The 19,031-nt window shown below is 46.0% G+C and overlaps 2 protein-coding genes across 2 annotated transcripts; both read left to right on the plus strand.

Annotated features, from left to right (window-relative positions):
* The first annotated feature begins 664 nt into the window (after positions 1–664).
* Positions 665–2,131, plus strand: LOC100830214. The gene is made up of 2 exons (XM_010237967.1): positions 665–690; positions 1,183–2,131. Exons 1-2 carry the CDS (start codon positions 665–667, stop codon positions 2,129–2,131), a joined length of 975 nt encoding a protein of 324 aa, XP_010236269.1.
* Positions 2,132–12,680: 10,549 nt separating this feature from the next.
* On the plus strand, positions 12,681–17,667 carry LOC100845414. Its single transcript, XM_010235522.3, has 12 exons — positions 12,681–13,130; positions 13,256–13,388; positions 13,798–13,884; positions 13,981–14,097; positions 14,199–14,393; positions 14,478–14,681; positions 14,756–15,243; positions 15,807–15,906; positions 16,151–16,210; positions 16,301–16,393; positions 16,475–16,594; positions 16,922–17,667. The coding sequence occupies exons 1-12, from the start codon at positions 13,069–13,071 to the stop codon at positions 17,264–17,266; spliced, it is 2,004 nt and encodes a 667-aa protein (XP_010233824.1). The 5' UTR covers positions 12,681–13,068; the 3' UTR covers positions 17,267–17,667.
* The last annotated feature ends 1,364 nt before the right edge of the window (positions 17,668–19,031 follow it).

Genomic DNA, 19,031 nt, shown 5'->3' on the forward strand with positions numbered 1-19,031 from the left:
GAAGATCCATCGGGTATATACCCATGGACGTAAACGTAGACCCATACCCTACTCATTCGGATCGGGTACCTGCAGGCGAGATTGCCACCTTTAGTTCTCCGCTGGGTTGTACCAAAAAAAAAGGAAACAAATGTTTGTAGAGTTTATTTGTCTTTCAAGAAAAATTGCATTGAGTTTGTATTCTTTGAGTAATCTGGGTGATTAAAAGCACGGTCATTTACTCGTGATGTTCACACTAGTACAAAACGGGCCATTCGCGACCCCCATCAGTGGCGGGTGGAGCGGACACGACACTGATAGAAAACTATCAGTGGCGGGCACACCCACACACGCCACTGATAGGACGCCGATGGCTCATGTCTTGTCCCCCGGGGCAACCATTAGTGGCGGTTATACTAGAAACCGCCACTGATACCTGTCTATCAGTGGCGGTTAAACATAGGTAACCGACACTGATAGGTAGGTTATCAATGGTGTTCTTTAAGTGTGTATCCGCCACGAATGGTTGGCGAGCATCAGTGGCGGTTTCTATTCCGCGTCCGCCACTAATAGCTCGGCCATATAAATAGGCCGAGCGGCGGCGGCTGGTCGCGCGCTGCGCGTCTTCTTGACCAGCTGCGACCGCCATTCTTCATCCTCGACGGCGGAGCGCTGCCGCGGCGGAATGGCGCCGGCCACCACTACCAGCAGGTAAATCCCTTCTTCTTCTCCTTCCTCCCCTTCTTCTTCCTCTCCCCGGCCTCCTTCTTCTCCCCTGCACGCGCGTGCGGCAGGCGGCTCCGGCCGGCCGGCCGCCGTCTTCTCTCTCCCTCTGGCTCTGCCCCATCCTCCTCTCCTTCTTCCTCCCCCAGCCCTCCTCTTCTCCTTCCTCCCATTCTTCTTCCTCTGCCCGGCCCCCCTTCTCTCATGGATCTGGTCTCGGCCCCGGCCCAGGCGGCGCCGCCGGCTGGCCCCCGCCCTTCTCTCTGCCTCATCTTCTTCCTCTCCCCTCTAGCTCTCTCCCGCAGCAGGCCGGCCGTCTGGCCCCTGCCCTTCTCTCTGCCCCGGCCATCTTCTTCCTCTCCCCTCTAGGCTCTCAATCCCCATTAATTTGGCCACATTACGCTATACAATGTGTTTTCGATTCATACCCGGTGATGTAATTTGTGATTAATTGCTTCAATTTCTTCTATGTTTTCTTAGCTCGTCTCTCCGTGGTTGGATGTATGAGGAGAGAATGTCGGCTTCCATGTTAGAAAAATGGGCCACATTTTATGATTTCGCGGTAGCTGATATGAAGAGTAAGGGCAATGTGAAGATGTGTTGTCCATGTGACAGATGTCGTAACACAGTGATGCACCTGCTAGTGGATGTTGAGATGCACGTAATGGCAAATGGATTCGTAGAAGGTTATTTTTGCTGGACTTCTCACGGTGAGGTTGCGGTAGAAGTGGATAGTGGCTTTGAAGAAGAACACATAGAGTTCGACCAAAGTGGTGAAGAATATCGTGGTGACGACGCCATGGATGAAGAAACACCGGTCGATGAAGCTCCGCGTGGTCGGATGGGTGAAATGCTAGATGACGTGCACTTACAGAATCAACTGAAGGACCCCGACAATGCCACAGATGAGAAGAAGTTCCAGAAGCTAGTCGAGGACGCAAACACACCAGTGTATGACAATGCCGGCATCAACAATAATGTCCTAGAAGTGACACTTGAACTTCTTAGGATAAAGGCAAAATCTGGGCTTTCTGACAAGGGCTTCACGGAGATGTTGAGTTACCTTGCTACAGTCTTTCCAGAGAGCAACAAATTGCCTAAGAGCACATACGAGGCGAAGAAGATTACCTGCCCGCTTGGATTAGACGTTGTGAAATATCATGCATGTCCACTGGACTGCATTGTATACACGGGACCGCACAAAAACAAGGACAAATGCCCAATATGTGGTACTTCACGGTACAAGAAGAAAGATGGCAATCACGACGAAGTCGATGAGGAAGAAGTGAGTAAAGGTCGGCCGGCGAAGATCGTCTGGTATCTTCCGATGGGTAGTCGGTTTGAGCGTTGGTTTCAGAACTTGAAGGGTGCGGTGAGACTGGTCTATCATGATCCGAGTGAGAAGATGTACGATCCAGATGGAGAGTAACGTACAGACAATACTGAAGCTGGGATCCTCAAACACCCAGCCGATGCGGCTCAATGGAGGACCTTGGACGCGGAATTCCCAGATTTCACCAGTGATCCCAGAAACCTAAGGCTAGGGCTGAGCACTGACGGAATCAATCCATTTGGCAACATGAGCAGCACGCACAGCACATGGCCGGTGTGTTGGATTCGTTGCATAGGAAACAAAAATTTTCCTACGAGAAGTGCGGAAGAAAACCCAAGAATATATATACTAGATGTATGCAACGAGAGGGATCATAAACACCATACCCTCGTAGACCGCTAAGCGTTACGATCACAAGATCGTTGTTGGTGTAGTGGAACTTTCAATGAGATTAATCTCAATGCCGAACGGACAGTACCTCCTTGGTATCCACACGTTCAGCTTCACGTCGTCTCTTCCTTTCCTTGATCCAGCAAGCGAGAGGGAGAGGTAGATGAGATCACGGCTGGCGGCTAGGGGAGGGAAACTCTAATAGGGTTTCCTCCCCCCCCAAGTTACCCTTTAGCCCTAGGGTGGGCTGGCCGCATGGGCCTTGTGGGGGGCAGCCCCCTGGCCCATTAAGGCCAGGGTACTCCCTCACAAGCCCATGTAGCCCAGGGATAGGTGGACCTCAAGGTGGAAACCTCCGGATCCCTCCAGAACCTTCTAGAAGCTTCCCAGTCAAAAACGGAAAATATTCCGAACTTTCCGGAACCTGAAAACAACTTTCCATATATAAATCTTTATCTCCGGAACATTCCGGAGCTCCTCGTTACGTCTAGGATCCCATCCAAAACTCCGAATCATAATTCGATATCATCATCATTTATCTCATCTAACCCAAGCAACATGAAACGTTAAGTGTGTGACCCTACGGGTTCGAGAACATGTGGACATGATCAAATATCAATAACCAATAGCGGGACCTGGATGTCCATAATGGTTCCCACATATTCCACGAAGATCTCATCGGTTGAACCACTATGTCGAGGATTCAATTAATCCAGTATCCAATTCTCTTTGTCTCGCGATATATTATTTGCCCGAGATTTGATCGTCGGTATCGCCATACCTAGTTTAATCTCGTTACCGGCAAGTTCTCTTTACTCGTTCCGTAATATAATACCCCCGCGACTAAACACATTAGTCGCATGCTTGCAAGCTCATTAGGATGTTATATTACCGAGAGGGCCCAGAGATATCTCTCCGTCACAAGGAGTGACAAATCCCAGTCTTGATCCATACAACCCAACAAGCACCTTCTGAGATACCTGAAAAACACCTTTATGATCACCCAGTTACGAGATGACGGTTGATGCCCACAAAGTATTCTTCCGGTACTAAGGAGTGGCACGATCTCATGGTCTAAGGAAATGATACTTGACATAATAAAACATAAGCAACTTAAACTTAAGTGACACGATCAAAAGCTATGTTTAGGTTTGGGTCTGTCCATCACATCATTCTCCTAATGATATGACCTCGTTATTAAATGACAACACATGTCTATGGTTAGGAAACCTTAACCATCTTTAATCAACGAGCTAATCTAGTAGAGGCGTATTAGGGACACGGTATTTGTTTATTTATCCACACACATGTATTTGAGTTTCCAATCAATACAATTATAGCATGGACAATAAACATTTATCAAGAACAATGAAATATGATAATAACAAATTTATTATTGCCTCTAGGGCATATTTCCAACACGGTGATCATATTTGTGTACAACCTTCCTCCATGGTTAATCATGAAGAAGAAGTACATCCACCTGTGTATGCTCATTCAAGGCCCAAAGCAACCCGGAGCAGACCTAAATGTTTATCTTTAGCTAGTGAAGGATGAGCTTGGTGAACTTTGGAACACAGGTAGAAAGATTTGGGACGCTCGCAGGGAGGAGTACTTCACCCTTAGAGCAGCGTTGCTGACTTGTGTGCATGACTACCCAACAAACGGTAATACGTCATGCCGGTGCACAAAAGGGTACACGGCATGTACATAGTGCGCGGAGAATACAATATCGGAGATGTTGCCCACATCACGGAAAATTGTGTACATAGGACACCGACGGTGGTTGCACCCTAAAGACCCGTGGAGGCTTGATGCGGAGAGCTTCAACGGAAAGGAAGAGCACGAGGGTAAACTTAGGGTAAAGTCTGGCTTTGAAATCTACGATATTGTCAAGGATCTGGAGGTTAGGCCTGGGAAAGCAGAAAATGTCAAAGACAAGGACGACCCGGACACCTCCGTGTGGAAGAGGAGGTCTGTATTCTGGGGCCTGCCATACTGGCCACACTTGTGATGCCGACACAGCGTTGATGTGATGCACGTCGAGAAAAATGTATGTGACAGCGTGTTGGGATTGCTGATGAACATCCCTGACAAGACGAAAGACGGACCGAAGGCAAGGAAATACTTGGAAATTTTGAAGATACGGAAAGAACTGTGGGCAGAAGAAGAAGAGTCACCGGAAGACAAAAATGGTTTCGTGACGGTGACTACACGTTTTAATCCTGCTTGTTACAATCTGAGCAAGGACGAGCTGCATAGAGTGTGCGAGTGCTTTCGAGGCATCAAAGTCCCTTCGAACTACTCCTCCAACATCAAGCGGCTCGTTGACATGAAGAGTCACAAGCTAGTTGGCATGAAGTCTCACGACTGCCATGTGATTATCACGCAGTTACTCCCAGTTGCAATCAGGGGTGCCGTGGAGCCTGGGGTAAGAGAGACAGTGATGAAGCTTTGTGACTTTTTTTGACACGATCTCGCAAAAGTCAATTACTGTGAAGCGTTGTCTCTTACTGCAACCTATGATGGTACAGATATTGTGTGAATTTGAGAAGTACTTCCCTCTGACATTCTTCGATGTCATGGTCCATTTAATGGTCCATATCGTTGACGAGATATTGTGCCTAGGGCCATCTTTTTTGCACAACATGTATGGGCCCGAATGATACAACGGGGTTTTGAAGCGCTATGTTCGTAACCGAGGGCGTCCTGAAGGTAGCATCCTCCAAGGCTACCTGGTAGAAGAGTGCGTCGAGTTCTGCATAGATTGGTTGGCGGATCAGAAAGCAATAGGCATGTCGGAATCAAGGCACAAGGGCAAGCTAGCTGGCCAAGGACTTTTTGGGCAGAAGTATATCGAAGTACATTCAAAGAGGAGAGCAGCTGACTTTAACAGAGCACATTTGGTGGTGCTTCAACACATTGATGCGGTCTGGCCTTACCAGGAAATGCACATGCAAGAGCTTCAAAACAACAACCCTACCAGAGGACAAATTTGGATCCATAGAGAGCACAATAAACATTTCGCTGAGTGGCTAAGGGAGTATTGGTATGAGAGGGAGCCGGTAGATGAAAACGAAAAGATGGTGCTAAGGTTGTCGCGGGAACCAGCTTATCACGTCGCCACATGGCAAGCCTACGCTATTAACGGGTACACGTACTACACAAAATCTCAGGATTGTAAAAGTCAATATCAAAATAGCGGTGTAGTATTGGTTTCCGAAACTGCAACTGATAGCCAAGCCAAGACTAAAGCATTCTATGGAGTGATTGAGGAGATCTGGTACCTGGACTACTCCATCACCAGGATCCCACTTTTTCGTGTGAGATGGGCTACGAACGGGAAACCTGATGGCCATAGATTCACAATCATGATGCTACCACCTAAGATCCCTCGTGACCAAGTTAACGTCGAAGCAATCCCAGCAACCCAAGAACCATGGGTATTTGCGAACCAATGCAAGCAAGTATTTTTCATAGAAGATCCGTCAAATAAAAGCCGTGTAGTCGTAAGGAGAGGGAAGAGAAGCATCGTGGGAGTCGACGGAGTTACTTTGCAAGAAGACTATGACAGTTTCCATGATCCTACGACGGCCGCAAATGACAAAGAGGCGGAACGCACGATCGAGACAAGTAAATGGGCGAGGAAAAGTACCGGTAACGAGAAAGCAACTACACAAGCATACGTCAGGAAAACACACCGTGAGAAACAGACGTACCGAACGAGGGTGAAGAAGAAGAGTAGGAAAGATGATTAAAGAGTTGTATTTCTTTATGTTTTATGTCCTATACGTGTGTATTTGTCGGAAACCATGTATTTCTTTATGTTTTATGTCCTATATGTGTTAGCAACTCAATTTGAACCATATTCAAATCTTAAGCTATTTTTGTATGTTTGTTATATGACCTGTGTCAAATATGCAGTATATATGTAAGTTTGTGGTTAGCCTATGACCTGTGTCAAATATGCATTATGACATGTATTCAATTATAAACAGCAAGTGAGAGCACTATCAGTGGCGGATAACACAAGGGGCACGCCACTGATAGCTGAATTACATGCAAATTTGGTGACCTATCGGTGGCGGATACCTTAAAAACAGGCCACTGATAGCTGAATTACTGGCAAATTTGGTGACCTATCAGTGGCGGTTCGCCATTCTAAATCCGCCACTGATAGGTCCCTGGGATTGTTTTATTAAATTCATATTTAATTCTCTATTCACCCAAAAATTGAATGGGCTGTACTTTTGTGTGAGTTTAGGCATGTTTCTATCCCAACCAAAAAATGAATCCAAAATTCAAAAGAAAAACACATATTTGTATGATTTTGAGGGTTACTTTCATTAAAAATTAATTTATAAAATTCATTTTTGATCAAAATATTCTAAAAATTGGCATGGAAACAATTATTACAGTAATATAACCACACACAAAAATTGGTGTGAAAATATGAGATGAAGCACATAATTCGTCGAACTTTAGCTCTTATGAGTCAATATCCAGTATACCTTTTAACCCGACATCTCAATTTGAACATATTTTGTACTTAGCTTTGTTATTATTTTCCAAAAAAATTTTGGGTATGTTTAAGTGGACAAATTGAGCTTGCATACCAAATTTGAGCTATTCCTGATGTCAAATGAATTTTATAAATTTAAATTACTACAAAATGGCTAAGAAAATCATACAATTATGTGTTTATATTTTGAATTTGGGATTTATCTTTTGGTTGGGATAGAAACATGACTAAACACACTCAAAGTATAATTAAATAATTTTTTTGGACTAATAGAGAATATATTAGCAATTTAAGAAGGAAATGTAGAATAGCTAGCACAAGTATCAGTGGCGTGTTTCCTGGATACACGCCACTGATAGCACAACCGACACTGACAGTCTGCAAGTATAAAAGGGATGGAGACTTGGCCGAAATTCCCAATTGTCGCCCGCGCCTCATTCGAGACCAGCAGCTGGCGCATACGAACCCTAAGCGGCGAAGCCTGCCGCCCTGACCGCCACCGTCGTCCCCGACGCCGCCCGTGTTCCCCGACCGTCCCCCCGCGCGTCTTCCCCGACCGTCCCCGGCCGCCGTCGCCGTCTCCGACCCCGACCCTGACCCCGCGCAAGTCTTCCCCGACCGTCCCCCCGCGCGTCTTCCCCGACCGTACCCGACCGCCGCCGCCGTCTCCGACCCCGACCCCGACCCCGCGCAAGTCTTCCCCGACCGTCCCCCCGCGCGTCTTCCCCGACCGTACCCGACCGCCGCCGCCGTCTCCGACCCCGACCCCGACCCCGCGCAAGTCTTCCCCGACCGTCCCCGACCGCCGCCGCCATTCAATCTACGGTTTGTTCTTAGCTATCTTTAATCTAAGGTTTTCTTTTACTAGGCTTTTTCATGCACTCCATGCATCTTCCGGCTTTCATTAATTTGAATTCAGAGTGAACATGTCACATTTAGTCATGTGCATCCTAAAATTGAGTGTTGCCTGAAAGCAGATGCGCATTTAGTGTCTGCCTGAATTATATGATGCTCATTCAAATTGAGTCACATTCAAATTATATGATGCTCATTAATTATGATGCAGATGAATCAATGCTTTTGTGTCTCAATGATGTGTGTTAAATCAGTAAGTGGCAAAGCAATAAAAGAATAACTAACATGGTCCAAAGGTGACGAACTGCCGTCACTCCTTGAGTCTATAATAAGAGTAAAATTGTGCTTTTCATACCATGTTATCCTATATAATGCTTGCTTTGTGCTTTTCATACCATGTTATCCTATATAATGCTTTCTTTGTGCTTTTCATTCCATCATGCGGGTCCGGCATTGTGCCGAGGGGGTAATTAAATCTGAGGGTGGGGGCTTTCCAATGCAGGTACAAATTTCTGTAGTCTAAATTGCTAGTTTTATAGCATAGGTCATGCCAATTTTTTTCATTTTCCCAACTAAGTTATACCCAAATTTTCCATATCCTATAGGTGTAGGTACTCAAAATGGCTAGGACTAAACAAACCCGTCAAAGACCACCCCCAATTGTTGAACTCCGGCAAGAAGCACCTCCGCAAGATGACAGCGAAGAAGCACCTCCGCAAGATCACAGCCAAGAAGCACCTCTCCAAGATCATACCCAGGAACCGGAAGAAGGTCCGAATGAGACATATTCAAGTGGATATTCTTCTTCGGGCTCATCACTTAGTGGTGTCGGTTCTTCAAACCCAAGTGACGAAGAGCAACCCACCGATGGGGAAGTAGAACCTACTCCCTCGTCTAGTAAGGAAAAGAAGGTTACGAGGCGAGGGAGCCACATTTTGAAGGACGATTCTATGTCGTCACTAGGATTTCTGCTAGAGGCCGGCCTTTGAGTCCTGAGAAGTCAGCTGATGCCATTGTCCGGCGAAATTGCCGTATAGTTCACAAGTGGACCCAGGTTCCTAAGACGACAAAAGAACTTTGCTTCAACGATGTCTGGGCCAGGTTCAAGGTTAAGCCCGAGCATGTCAAAGATGTTCATAGAGCCGCCAACCAAGTAATGCGTAGGGGCATAAGTAACTGGCAATCCACTGCTAGAAAGCACTGGCTCGATGTTCCTATTGAGAAGGTTAAGGAAAAATGGCCTTCCATTACCCCAAAAGATTGGGCATCTTTCAAGAAGGAATCACAGGACCCCGACTTCATTGCGAGGCAAGAGAAATATATTGAGATGCGCAAGAAGAAGAAGCACAACCACCATCTCGGAAGTCGTGGGAAAGAGGGCAAGAAGAAGGTTTGGGACAAGGAGGACTTCCAGTTGGCCAAGCTTGGCATAGTGCCTCCTTTGAAAGGGAAGCTTAAGCATCAACGCACCGAAGATTTTATGCGAATGCATATGAGAAAGGAACAGTGGGCGGGGCAAGAGGATTTGCAAGAGGACCTCCAAGAAGTTTGGGTAAGGCAATGATTACAAGTGCTCATGTTATAGTGTAGCTTCCTATAACACCGTCAATACTCACTTTACCTTTGTCTTACTATTACAGGACCGAGCTATTGATCACGAGCAGAGGAAGGAGAAGGAGATGTCAGAAGGCTCCAACGACTCGATCCATAGCAAGAGGTGGGAGTCGACTCTGACCTATGGCTTAAACGGGCCTGAGCATACAGGCCTATACTTGGGAGGGAGAAGGTGCACCATGGAAGAAATTTTTCGGCAAGGATGATTCCAAGTCCCGAAAAAGGAAGTGTTGCGACAACGATGATATACTCGAAAGGGCGGAGGAGGCCGGAGCAGTTGGCGCAGCGAAAGCTCTCTCTGTGCTACTCAATAGCTTACACGAAAGTGGCGTCGACGTTAATGCGGTGCTGCAAAAGTCCGGTGCGCAAGGCATTCAGGGACTATTGCTTCAAGGTCTCCCCACGCGCAGTCGGGGTCTGCAACGTCCGCCTAGGAGCAGTAGCGTTGCTTCCTGGTCTGCCACTACCGATGTTCCAATACCTAATCCGGGTCCAAGCGACAACATCACGGTAAGCATCTTTGCCTTACCTACTTCACTCCTTTCATTGCTCAACAATCTTTCACACAATGTTACATTGTTACGCGCAGGATGGCATCCCTTGCCGGATTCTTGTGGACAAGGATGGCACGATTGAGGTGGCCGCACACGGCATCTTGATGCCCAGACAAACACCGGCGCTTTTGCATGGAATAGTCATGCCTGATGACCATGTGAAGGTGCAGGTAAACTCCGTCGTCGAGCAACATGTTCAGTACATAGTCCCTTATCCTCCAGAGGAAGACTTGGATACTCTAGGCGCGTGCGAGAGCAACTTCATTGCATGGCCTAGGAGGTTGGTAGCGACACAGAGCATGCCTTCTCCTCCTCCATCTCCATTAGCGAGAAAAGGTGTGTCTCCAGCTCTTTCAAACAAGCGAGCTCCTTCTTCATCGCCTCTTGGCTACTCCCCAGGCATGCCGTCCCCTGTTGACCCCTCGGATTCCCAATACCTGAATTAAACTCGTGCCCTGCTGACGTCGATGGCGCAAAAAACACCCAAGTGTCGCCGCCATATGAGAGAGCACGCCTACCCACTAGGCAACCAAGCCTCCCTCCACCTTAGATGGAATCATTGTTGAGGGCCGCAGAGTCAGCGTTTGGCCGCAAGATCCCCCAGGTCTACAAAGATGAGGAGATGAAAGTTTTCAAAAGTAGGCGAGGCAACACAAAGAGAGGGAGTAGGGGAAAGGGCTGCAGAAAGGACACCGAGGAGAAGGGCAAGGATCCATTTCATGTGCCAGAAGTCGATGAGAATTGGGAAACAAGGCCAGATATTTCAAGTTTGGACTGCTTGCCTCAATATGGGTCCAGATTGGATGATGGGTCCTATCTCGTGAGTATAATGGGGGACAAATATCTCATTTACTACCCTGGACGACCGATGGTAGGGCCCAATAACCTTCGTGGCTTGCCCCGAGAGATGCAACAACTTCACGAGTTTTATATGAGCCAATCGAGGGGTTCTGCACAACATGCCCAGCAACAAAACGTTCTAGTGCCAGAGGACTATGGCTTCTTTAACCCAGTAGAGGGGGGCATGCAGACAGGTTCCTTCACCTTCGCACTAGATTTCGTGGATATGTTTCACATTTTCAACCGCCAAAAGCTTGACGACAGCTTGCTAAGGTTGTGGTGTGTGTACTACATAAGGGAGGCCATGTGGATAAACAAGAACGATGTGGTCATCCTAGATCCATTACCATTTTCCTACGAAATGATCGGTCCTGGAGAGTATAAAGATGTTTCAAGAGATATGTCGTAATTGTACCTTCAGCAAGCAATGCTCAAATACCGAGACCGCGACTTCATCCTTTTAACCTACCATTTGGAGTAAGTTTATTTAATAACATATATCTATTTGTTGGTCCACTACATTGTTATCCTTGCCTATAACTATTTGTTTCTTTTCAAAATAGGGAACATTGGGTCGTAATAATCATTTGTGTACCGTGGGGCATGGTCACATACTTCAATTCACTCCGAAAAGGCAAAGATGAACCACAGCGCAATTGGGGACCCATCCGAAATCTGATCGATTCGGCTTGGGATTCAGCAAAGAAGGACGGGTTTCCTACCTTTGGCAAACATAGGCTCCAACACAATTATAGGTTCCCCTGCCTGCAACAGCCTCGAGGCACCGTGTACTGCGGCTACTACTGCGCCCACCACATCGAGAATTGGATCACCGACTTCAAGTCTGCATGGAGGACGTCATTGAAGGAGCTGCACAAGAAATGGAATGAGGAGATGCGGGATATACACGATTCAGGTTGGCTTGTCTACAACATCCAAAGGAACATGGCCAAGATAATCAACAGGGAGGTGATTGATGACGCGGGCGATTTCTACACAGGACCAGTTGCTCGGTCATAGGAGCTTAAACTTGGTAATCCATTCATGTAATATGATGATTTGCATTTGTTGTCTCTATAACTTAACAATGTAGTGCTACATGAAGGGTTTTTATTATGCATATGGATGTTGTTCTAATATATATATATATATATGCTCTGGAATGAACTGTGTATATTTCTGTGTATAATTGTGATATATTAACCTGGGAATTAAACAAATTAAACAATTTTTTTTCAGTGCCGTAAACCTATCAGTGTCGGGCCACGACCGCCACTAATACCCAACTGCAACCGCCATTGATAGACTATCTGGGCCCGTCGCGCGGCTCGCCAGAACCTATCAGTGTCGGGCGTTGACCGCCACTGATACCCAATAGCAACCGCCGCTGATAAAATATTTGGGCCTGTCGCGCGGCTCGCCATAACCTATCTCTGTCGGGCCCTGGGGCCGATCAGTGTCGGTCACTTGAAACCGACACTGATAGTTATCCCTATCAGTGGCGTCTATCAGTAGCATCAGATAGTTGAGCTATCAGTGACCAGAAGTCAGTGGCGGGCGGCCCGCACGCCACTGATAGCCAATTTTGCACTACACTGATAGCCTGTTTTGTACTAGTGTCATTGTGTAATCTGGGTGCATGTATTTCCATCCAGTTTTATTCTCCTAATACCATTCATAAGTCATATCTTTGTCGTTAACGCAGTATTTCCTTTATTTTGTTTTCATTTCTTTATATCAATTGAAATTATAAGATGGATGCGACTTTTAATGCGAAATCAAAGGTGGATGGAGCTGGCCGGAGAACTATATAATCCGACTTCCAAGTTTCAACTGCCAAGTGCCAACGGCGTGCCCTCAGGCAGGCCATCATAGTCTGCACCCGTCACGCCACCAGCCGCCGCCGTCACCTCCTCCTCTCCCCGTACTACTGCTCTCCTACTCGCCCCCCACTCCGGTCCTCTCCCCCCTCCAAAAGTCCAACCTTCCCTCAAGTTCCCTCCCTCTCCGCAAGCGCGCCCACGCGCGCCCCGCACGCCATAAAGCCTCCCCCCCTCGCGCCGCGCGCCCACACGCACACGCGCACGCACGCCCGCTCGGTCCCCCCCTCCCCTTGTCGTTCCCCCCTCACCGACGCAACGCAGTGCTCTGCTCGCCGCCGGTCCGGCGCCAGCCCGCGAGCTGGGATTGGAGGATTTCCCCCCCCAGCATTGGAGCAGGCGGCGATTGGTGGGTAGCCAGCTGCCAGGGAGACGGGCATGCCCTGCGCGCGGGCAGAGGACGCGCTCCCGTCTCCCGCCGACATGGTCTCCGCCTCAGTGTGGGTGTCATTGGCCATGCCTCAATTTTAAGAGCTGATGTTCTTCCGCCGGCTGCTCTTCCTTACTGAACCCTGAGATGAGAACGACGCGTTTCTGTTTCTGTTTCTGTCTGTTGCGTTTTCAGGGGCAGCCTGATCCAGAAGGTGGCCGGCGCCGGCGGCCGTAGACTGGGCGACTCGGGCCGCGCGCTGCAACGCACGCCGCATGTGTCCGCGGGGAACTGCGACGACACGCCGGCGGCCAGCTGCTGCTCCGAGGTTAGCTGACCTTAGCTCTTGCTGCCGCACTGCTCCAGGGGAATCACATTTTTTGTCTGGATTTGCGACGACTCTGGTTGGGGTAGACGCCGAATTCTTGGTAGTACAGAAAAAAAGGCGAAATCTCGACACCAAACGCAGCAGCAAATGGGTGTCCTTTTGTGGGGATGCCGTAGCGCCCAGGGCGCTAGCTGTCGGCTTCGGTCCACGGGGGGTCCCGGATGAACCCGTCCCTTGCCCCTTTTGTCTCTACTTTCAACCGAGACTCCTCCATTAGTTACCGCAGGCTGTGTGGTCAAACGGCAATCTTGTTGTTTAGTGCTCCCTCGATTTCTCTCCCTCTCTTGATTAGATTAATTGCATTGTCTTGACTATTGAGTGGACTATTTTTGGTTTGTTCTTGCTGTAGGATGACGGTAAGAGTAATTGCAGTGAGAGGAGAGAAGACAACCGCAAGGGCTCAATGCGGAGCTACCGGTCGGAGCTCGAAGAGGAAGTGAGCGACTCCTCTTCTCCTGGGTTAATGTCCATGTTTAGACAGTCTAATGTTGGTGCCTGTGGTGTTTGTTCTTATCGTGTACAAATTGCACAGGTCAAGAAATTACAGAGGCAGCTCGAGGAAGAGATTGAACTGCATATTGCGTTGGCGGAAGCTGTCACGCAGAACATAGCGCCTGTATTGAAGTCTTCTGCGAAGATCCCACCCCAGGTGCAGGGGCTACAAGTCCATTTGCTTTCTTATTTTATGCACTGCCATTTCTCAGCCAATCGATGCATTGACTAATCTTGTTTGAGCTTTCCATTATGTAGACACATGAGCTCTTAATTAATATTGCTTCCTTGGAGAGTGCTGTTTTGGAACTCGAGAAGGAGTTAAATGACATGTATTATCAGCTGTGTCATGAAAGGAATGAAAGACTACTTGCTGAAAATAATCCAGGATGCTTGCCGCCTGCGTCCTCAGATGACCGGTCATTGTCAACTTGCACGTGTACATGGGAAGAAGTAAGTTTTATGGGATAAATTATCTCAGGATGTTATATTTCTGATATGGGGGTTTGACAGTTTATTGATTATATTTCTCATCAGCACATATCATCATTGAGGGATTTAAAGTTCGGTGGATCTGAGTCAATGAGATCAACGCAGCAAGATTTATTCCCTGAACTTGAATATGGGCAGAATCTTGGACAAGAGTCTGAAGATAGACAAATAGTTTCTCTAAACAGGCTGCTAGAGAAGCACAGAGATATCTCTTTAAATAGACTGTTGGAGGAGCACCGGGGTGAACAGGTAATTTTTTTCATACCTATTTGTGTATGTTGTCACATCATCAGTATATCAGAGGTTAATTTATGTTTCTGCAGGTACAAGAATCGTGTCTGGTGGAAAAGAACGGCAAAGAAAACGAAAATATTGATGCTTTGTCGTTTGAACAGACCATTCAAAAGATAACTAGCATGAAAGGAGGTAACCTCTGGAACAATCCAAATCAGCTCTCAGAGGAGATGGTGCGCTGCATGAGAAACATTTTCCTCCGTTTGTCTGAATCCTCCAAGATATCAGCGAAGGGATCTTCTGATTGCTCATCTTCTTCAGCGGATCGTCTATCTGTTTCTACATTGGCGTCCTTCTCAGATTCATCCATAATACCATCGATGCTGCGGAGTTCTTCAGTTGACTCCAATCATCATGATGAGATGATGAACCAAGCCAGAATCTTTGATCCCTATAAAGTTAATGGAAAGGAAACCCGAAGAGATATTGGAAACTATTGTTCAGCAGCTGAGGTATCTTGGATGTCGGTTGGAAAGGAGCAACTTGAATATGCATCAGAAGCTCTAAAGAAGTTCAGGTTTGCTGTTGCAATCTCAGCTAAAACTAACAATCCTACTGTATATATATTGTAAACTTACATACTCCTATATCACTACTGAATAATGAAACAATGGACGTAAGATCTACGTTTCTAGTTGCATTTTACCATTGATGCCCTAAGTGGATTCATAGATATTCGAACTGACAGAAGAATATGATACTTCATGTACTCTTTAAATTTAAGGAAACGGACTAGTCTCTTTTTTTAATTGGAATTGGGCTGCTTGTTACCATTTTTAGAACACAAAGAATCTTTGGCAGCGTACAATTTGCTTATGTCTGATGTGTTAGCGAACCAACTTTTGCAGCCGTATTTCTTTGATTCATCCTCCATTTACAACTCCCAGATTCTGCTGAAGTCCTATTGAAAGTTAATACATCTTTTAAATAAAAGAATTTCCAACATGCCTAAAGACTGCTCCTCATAGTTGGTGTTATCTGTGGGTCATAGTGCCTCTTATTCTGAAGCATGTTCTTAGTTCTCAATATTTTGCATTGGATAAATTTACTAATTCACATATTGTTCTAAATGGTTTTCAGATTTCTTGTGGAGCAGCTATCGAAGGTTAACCCTAATTGTATGAACTCTGATGAGCGGCTAGCCTTCTGGATTAACTTATACAATGCGTTGATAATGCACGTAAGTATAACTTGTTACTTAAGAGGGTCGTTTTGCAGAGATCAATTGCATTTCTAAGAATCTCTATGTTTCCCCTACTTTTATATGTCTACTTTAATATTGTTATGTTTAATTGTAAATAAACCTACTTGGTTCAGTTCTTTCCATTTCACATATTTCTTCATGAAAAACATGAATTTTCTTAAGTGTATATCGCTTGCAAGTTGAACCTGTGCACTAACAATTCTGTATTGGTGTCTACCAGTCATACCTTGCATATGGAGTTCCCCGCAATGACATCAAACTTTTTTCTCTAATGCAAAAGGTTGGTCCAGTATCTTCTATTCTCAGTTGAACAAATTGGATGTCATCTTTCTTCAATGAGGCTGTCGGTTAAAGTGTGTTAGTGATGCAGGCGTGTTACACAGTTGGTGGGCAGTCGGTCAGTGCAGCTGAAATAGAGTTTGTGATTCTAAAGATGAAGACTCCAGTGCACCGGCCCCAGCTCGTATGACTCTTTTCTTAATCAATTTCTTTTCCCTTCGTTGGATGATGATTTCTCTTATTTTTTTACCCTTCCCTTTTATAGTCTTTGATGTTGGCTCTTCACAAGTTCAAAATTTCTGAGGAGCACAAGAAGTATTCGATTAATGAAGCTGAGCCGCTTTTGCTGTTTGGACTAAGTTGTGGAATGTTCTCTTCACCAGCTGTAAGTACATGGGATTAATATCATAGTTTTGCAGAAACATGCGTGTACCAGTATTACTCAGAAGAAAATTATGGCACCTGGCTCATCGCAAAAAGAAAGGCACCTGGCAATATTGCTACCAGCCCCCTTTCTTCTACCCACCCTAGCCTGTTACGTAATGCTCGTTTTCTACAAACCCCCATCGCTAATGTGCCATTATAACATAGTGATGTCTGACTATCTAGGATATGTGAACTTCTACATTGTCTTAACCCACTGTAAGAATCATGAAGTATGCTTTCCCTTTTTGCGTGTTCATATACATATTGACGAGGCGATGTCATGCAGGTAAGGATTTACACTGCATCAAATGTTAGGCATGAGCTTCTGGAATCAATGAGAGACTACATCCAAGCGTCTGTTGGTATAAGCGACCGAGGGAAACTACTAATCCCAAAGTTAGTGCAGAGCTACGCCAAGGGGGCTGTCGAAGACTCTCTTTTCACAGACTGGATCTGCCATCACCTCTCACCTGACCAAGTTGCAGCCATGCGAGATTCTTCATCGCAGAGGAGGCAGCGGCTTCTTGGGGCACGCAGCTTCACCGTCATCACATTTGACTCGAAATTCCGGTATCTCTTCTTGCCTGACAGCGGTAGCTCCCAGAAGCCACCACTCAAGCAGGCTTCCTGAGCTAATCCTACCAGCTGGTAAAAATGGGCCACGGAATCATTTTTGGCACACTGGAAAACGTGGTAGCTGGATGTATATGATGTACATTTTTGAGAGAAAATATATATATGATGCAATAATAAAGCTTGGAAGCCGCTTCGACAAGGATAGTTCATTTGCAAAGTTGGGTTATCTCTTTTTGGTTATCTCTACGAAGTTAATTCGCGAGAAAGAAGGCTGTGTTGAATCTCATAATCATTTTGTCTTTCTTTTTCACATATAGTACTTTTAACTTTTGTAAAGTTATTATTATTTTGTTTTGGTCAAATATATTTGTAAGCTGTGCACTAATGAATTGGGTGGTGATGTATACTGCGAGATATTTTTTTTTTCACACTGAAATGCGGCTACTACTCATGAAACGAGTACTGGATGACTTTGCAATCCCTGTTGATACTTTTACTTTTTTTTATCACTGTTGACACTTTTATTTACTATACTGAAATCTGAAAGCGTAAATCTTCTACCTGAGTAAATTGTGTCTTCTTTTAGAATAACCTGAAACTTTATTAAAATTCCATAATTGTTACAGATACACTGCTTTGGATCATAGACCCAAGAGATAACAAAGCAACTCTTGTGACTAAAAATTACCATAAAATCTCTGGAAGATATTTTTTTTGAGATGGTAAATTGTGTCTTTTGTTTGTATTTTTTTTTTGAGTGGAGTGTCTTTTGTTTGTAGAGAAAAATCTTCTCCGGCCCAATGGGCAGGCAAGACTTGTTTAGATGGGCCACCCAGGCTTCTCTAACGTGTTTCCCCCTTTCTCTCATTTATTTCTTTTCCGCTATCGTTCCCCGCGACGTGAGCTCCAAGATGAACCCCCAGCACCGGCGAAAGGCGGCGCCGCGCCGTCGTCTCGCAGCCACACGGAACGGATATCCAGATGCGGCGGTGAACGCTACTTCCACTGTCAGGTGATCACCGCGCTCGCCTCCTGTTCGTTACTCTTCACTCTGCGAGTGCGCGGTGGCTGCATTTCAGTTTGCTCGTCGCGCAGCGGGTCGGTGCCGCGGGAGCGATTCTCTGCCGCCGCCGCCCGCCGCTGACGAGCGCTTTGATTCGGCGATAAGCTTTCTCTAGGCACGGAACCACCAGGCGGTATCTCAAGGATTTCGTTAGCCGGATTTAGGCTCTCATGGCGGCATTCAGAAATGCCATAGCATAATTGGGTTGTATTGGTCTCAGTATGGTGGGATTGTGCAGGCATACCCATGATGATAGGGTCTATCTCTATCATACATATCAAATCTGTGGTTACTACTTTAGAGTTGAAGAGATCAGCGCAGACTTCTTGTTGGATTGGGCCTTAGCATCCGGTGGTAATTTTGGTGTTCTAACTATCCCTAATGCGAGTTTTATTTTCATTTCGGGCTGATGTTTACTAAGCATTTTTTTTTTCATTTCACTGTTTCGATCATTGAATTGGAAAACTTCACTTGTTATGAAATTATGATTAGTATATACTCCCTCAGATCCATAAAAAATGCCGCTCATTTTGTACTAAGTTAGTACAAATTTTGTACAAGTGGACGACACTTTTTATGGATCAGAGGGAGTATATATTTTCCCCAGCCTGTATTTTTGATTCGGCACTTTTGTTTCTGTCATGGTGCCCCTCAATTAGCCGGCATATTTACGGTTTGTTGCTGTTCTTATTGTGCACAATTCACAAGGGAAATGCTTAGATTGATGGACCAGGCGACTACGCACAATTTTTTCTCA

The sequence above is a fragment of the Brachypodium distachyon genome, chromosome 3, assembly GCF_000005505.3.
Source record: "Brachypodium distachyon strain Bd21 chromosome 3, Brachypodium_distachyon_v3.0, whole genome shotgun sequence".
Lineage (NCBI taxonomy): Eukaryota > Viridiplantae > Streptophyta > Magnoliopsida > Poales > Poaceae > Brachypodium > Brachypodium distachyon.

Bases quoted from the DNA above. Each gene is read 5' to 3' on its own strand.
- LOC100830214 (XM_010237967.1), top strand. From the start codon at position 665: ATGGCGCCGGCCACCACTACCAGCAG. The intron at 691-1,182 runs GTAAATCCCTTC...ATGTTTTCTTAG, and splicing joins CCGGCCACCACTACCAGCAG to CTCGTCTCTCCGTGGTTGGA.
- LOC100845414 (XM_010235522.3), top strand. From the start codon at position 13,069: ATGCCCTGCGCGCGGGCAGAGGACGCGCTCCCGTCTCCCGCCGACATG. The intron at 13,389-13,797 runs GTTAGCTGACCT...TTCTTGCTGTAG, and splicing joins CGGCCAGCTGCTGCTCCGAG to GATGACGGTAAGAGTAATTG. The intron at 14,098-14,198 runs GTGCAGGGGCTA...TCCATTATGTAG, and splicing joins CTGCGAAGATCCCACCCCAG to ACACATGAGCTCTTAATTAA.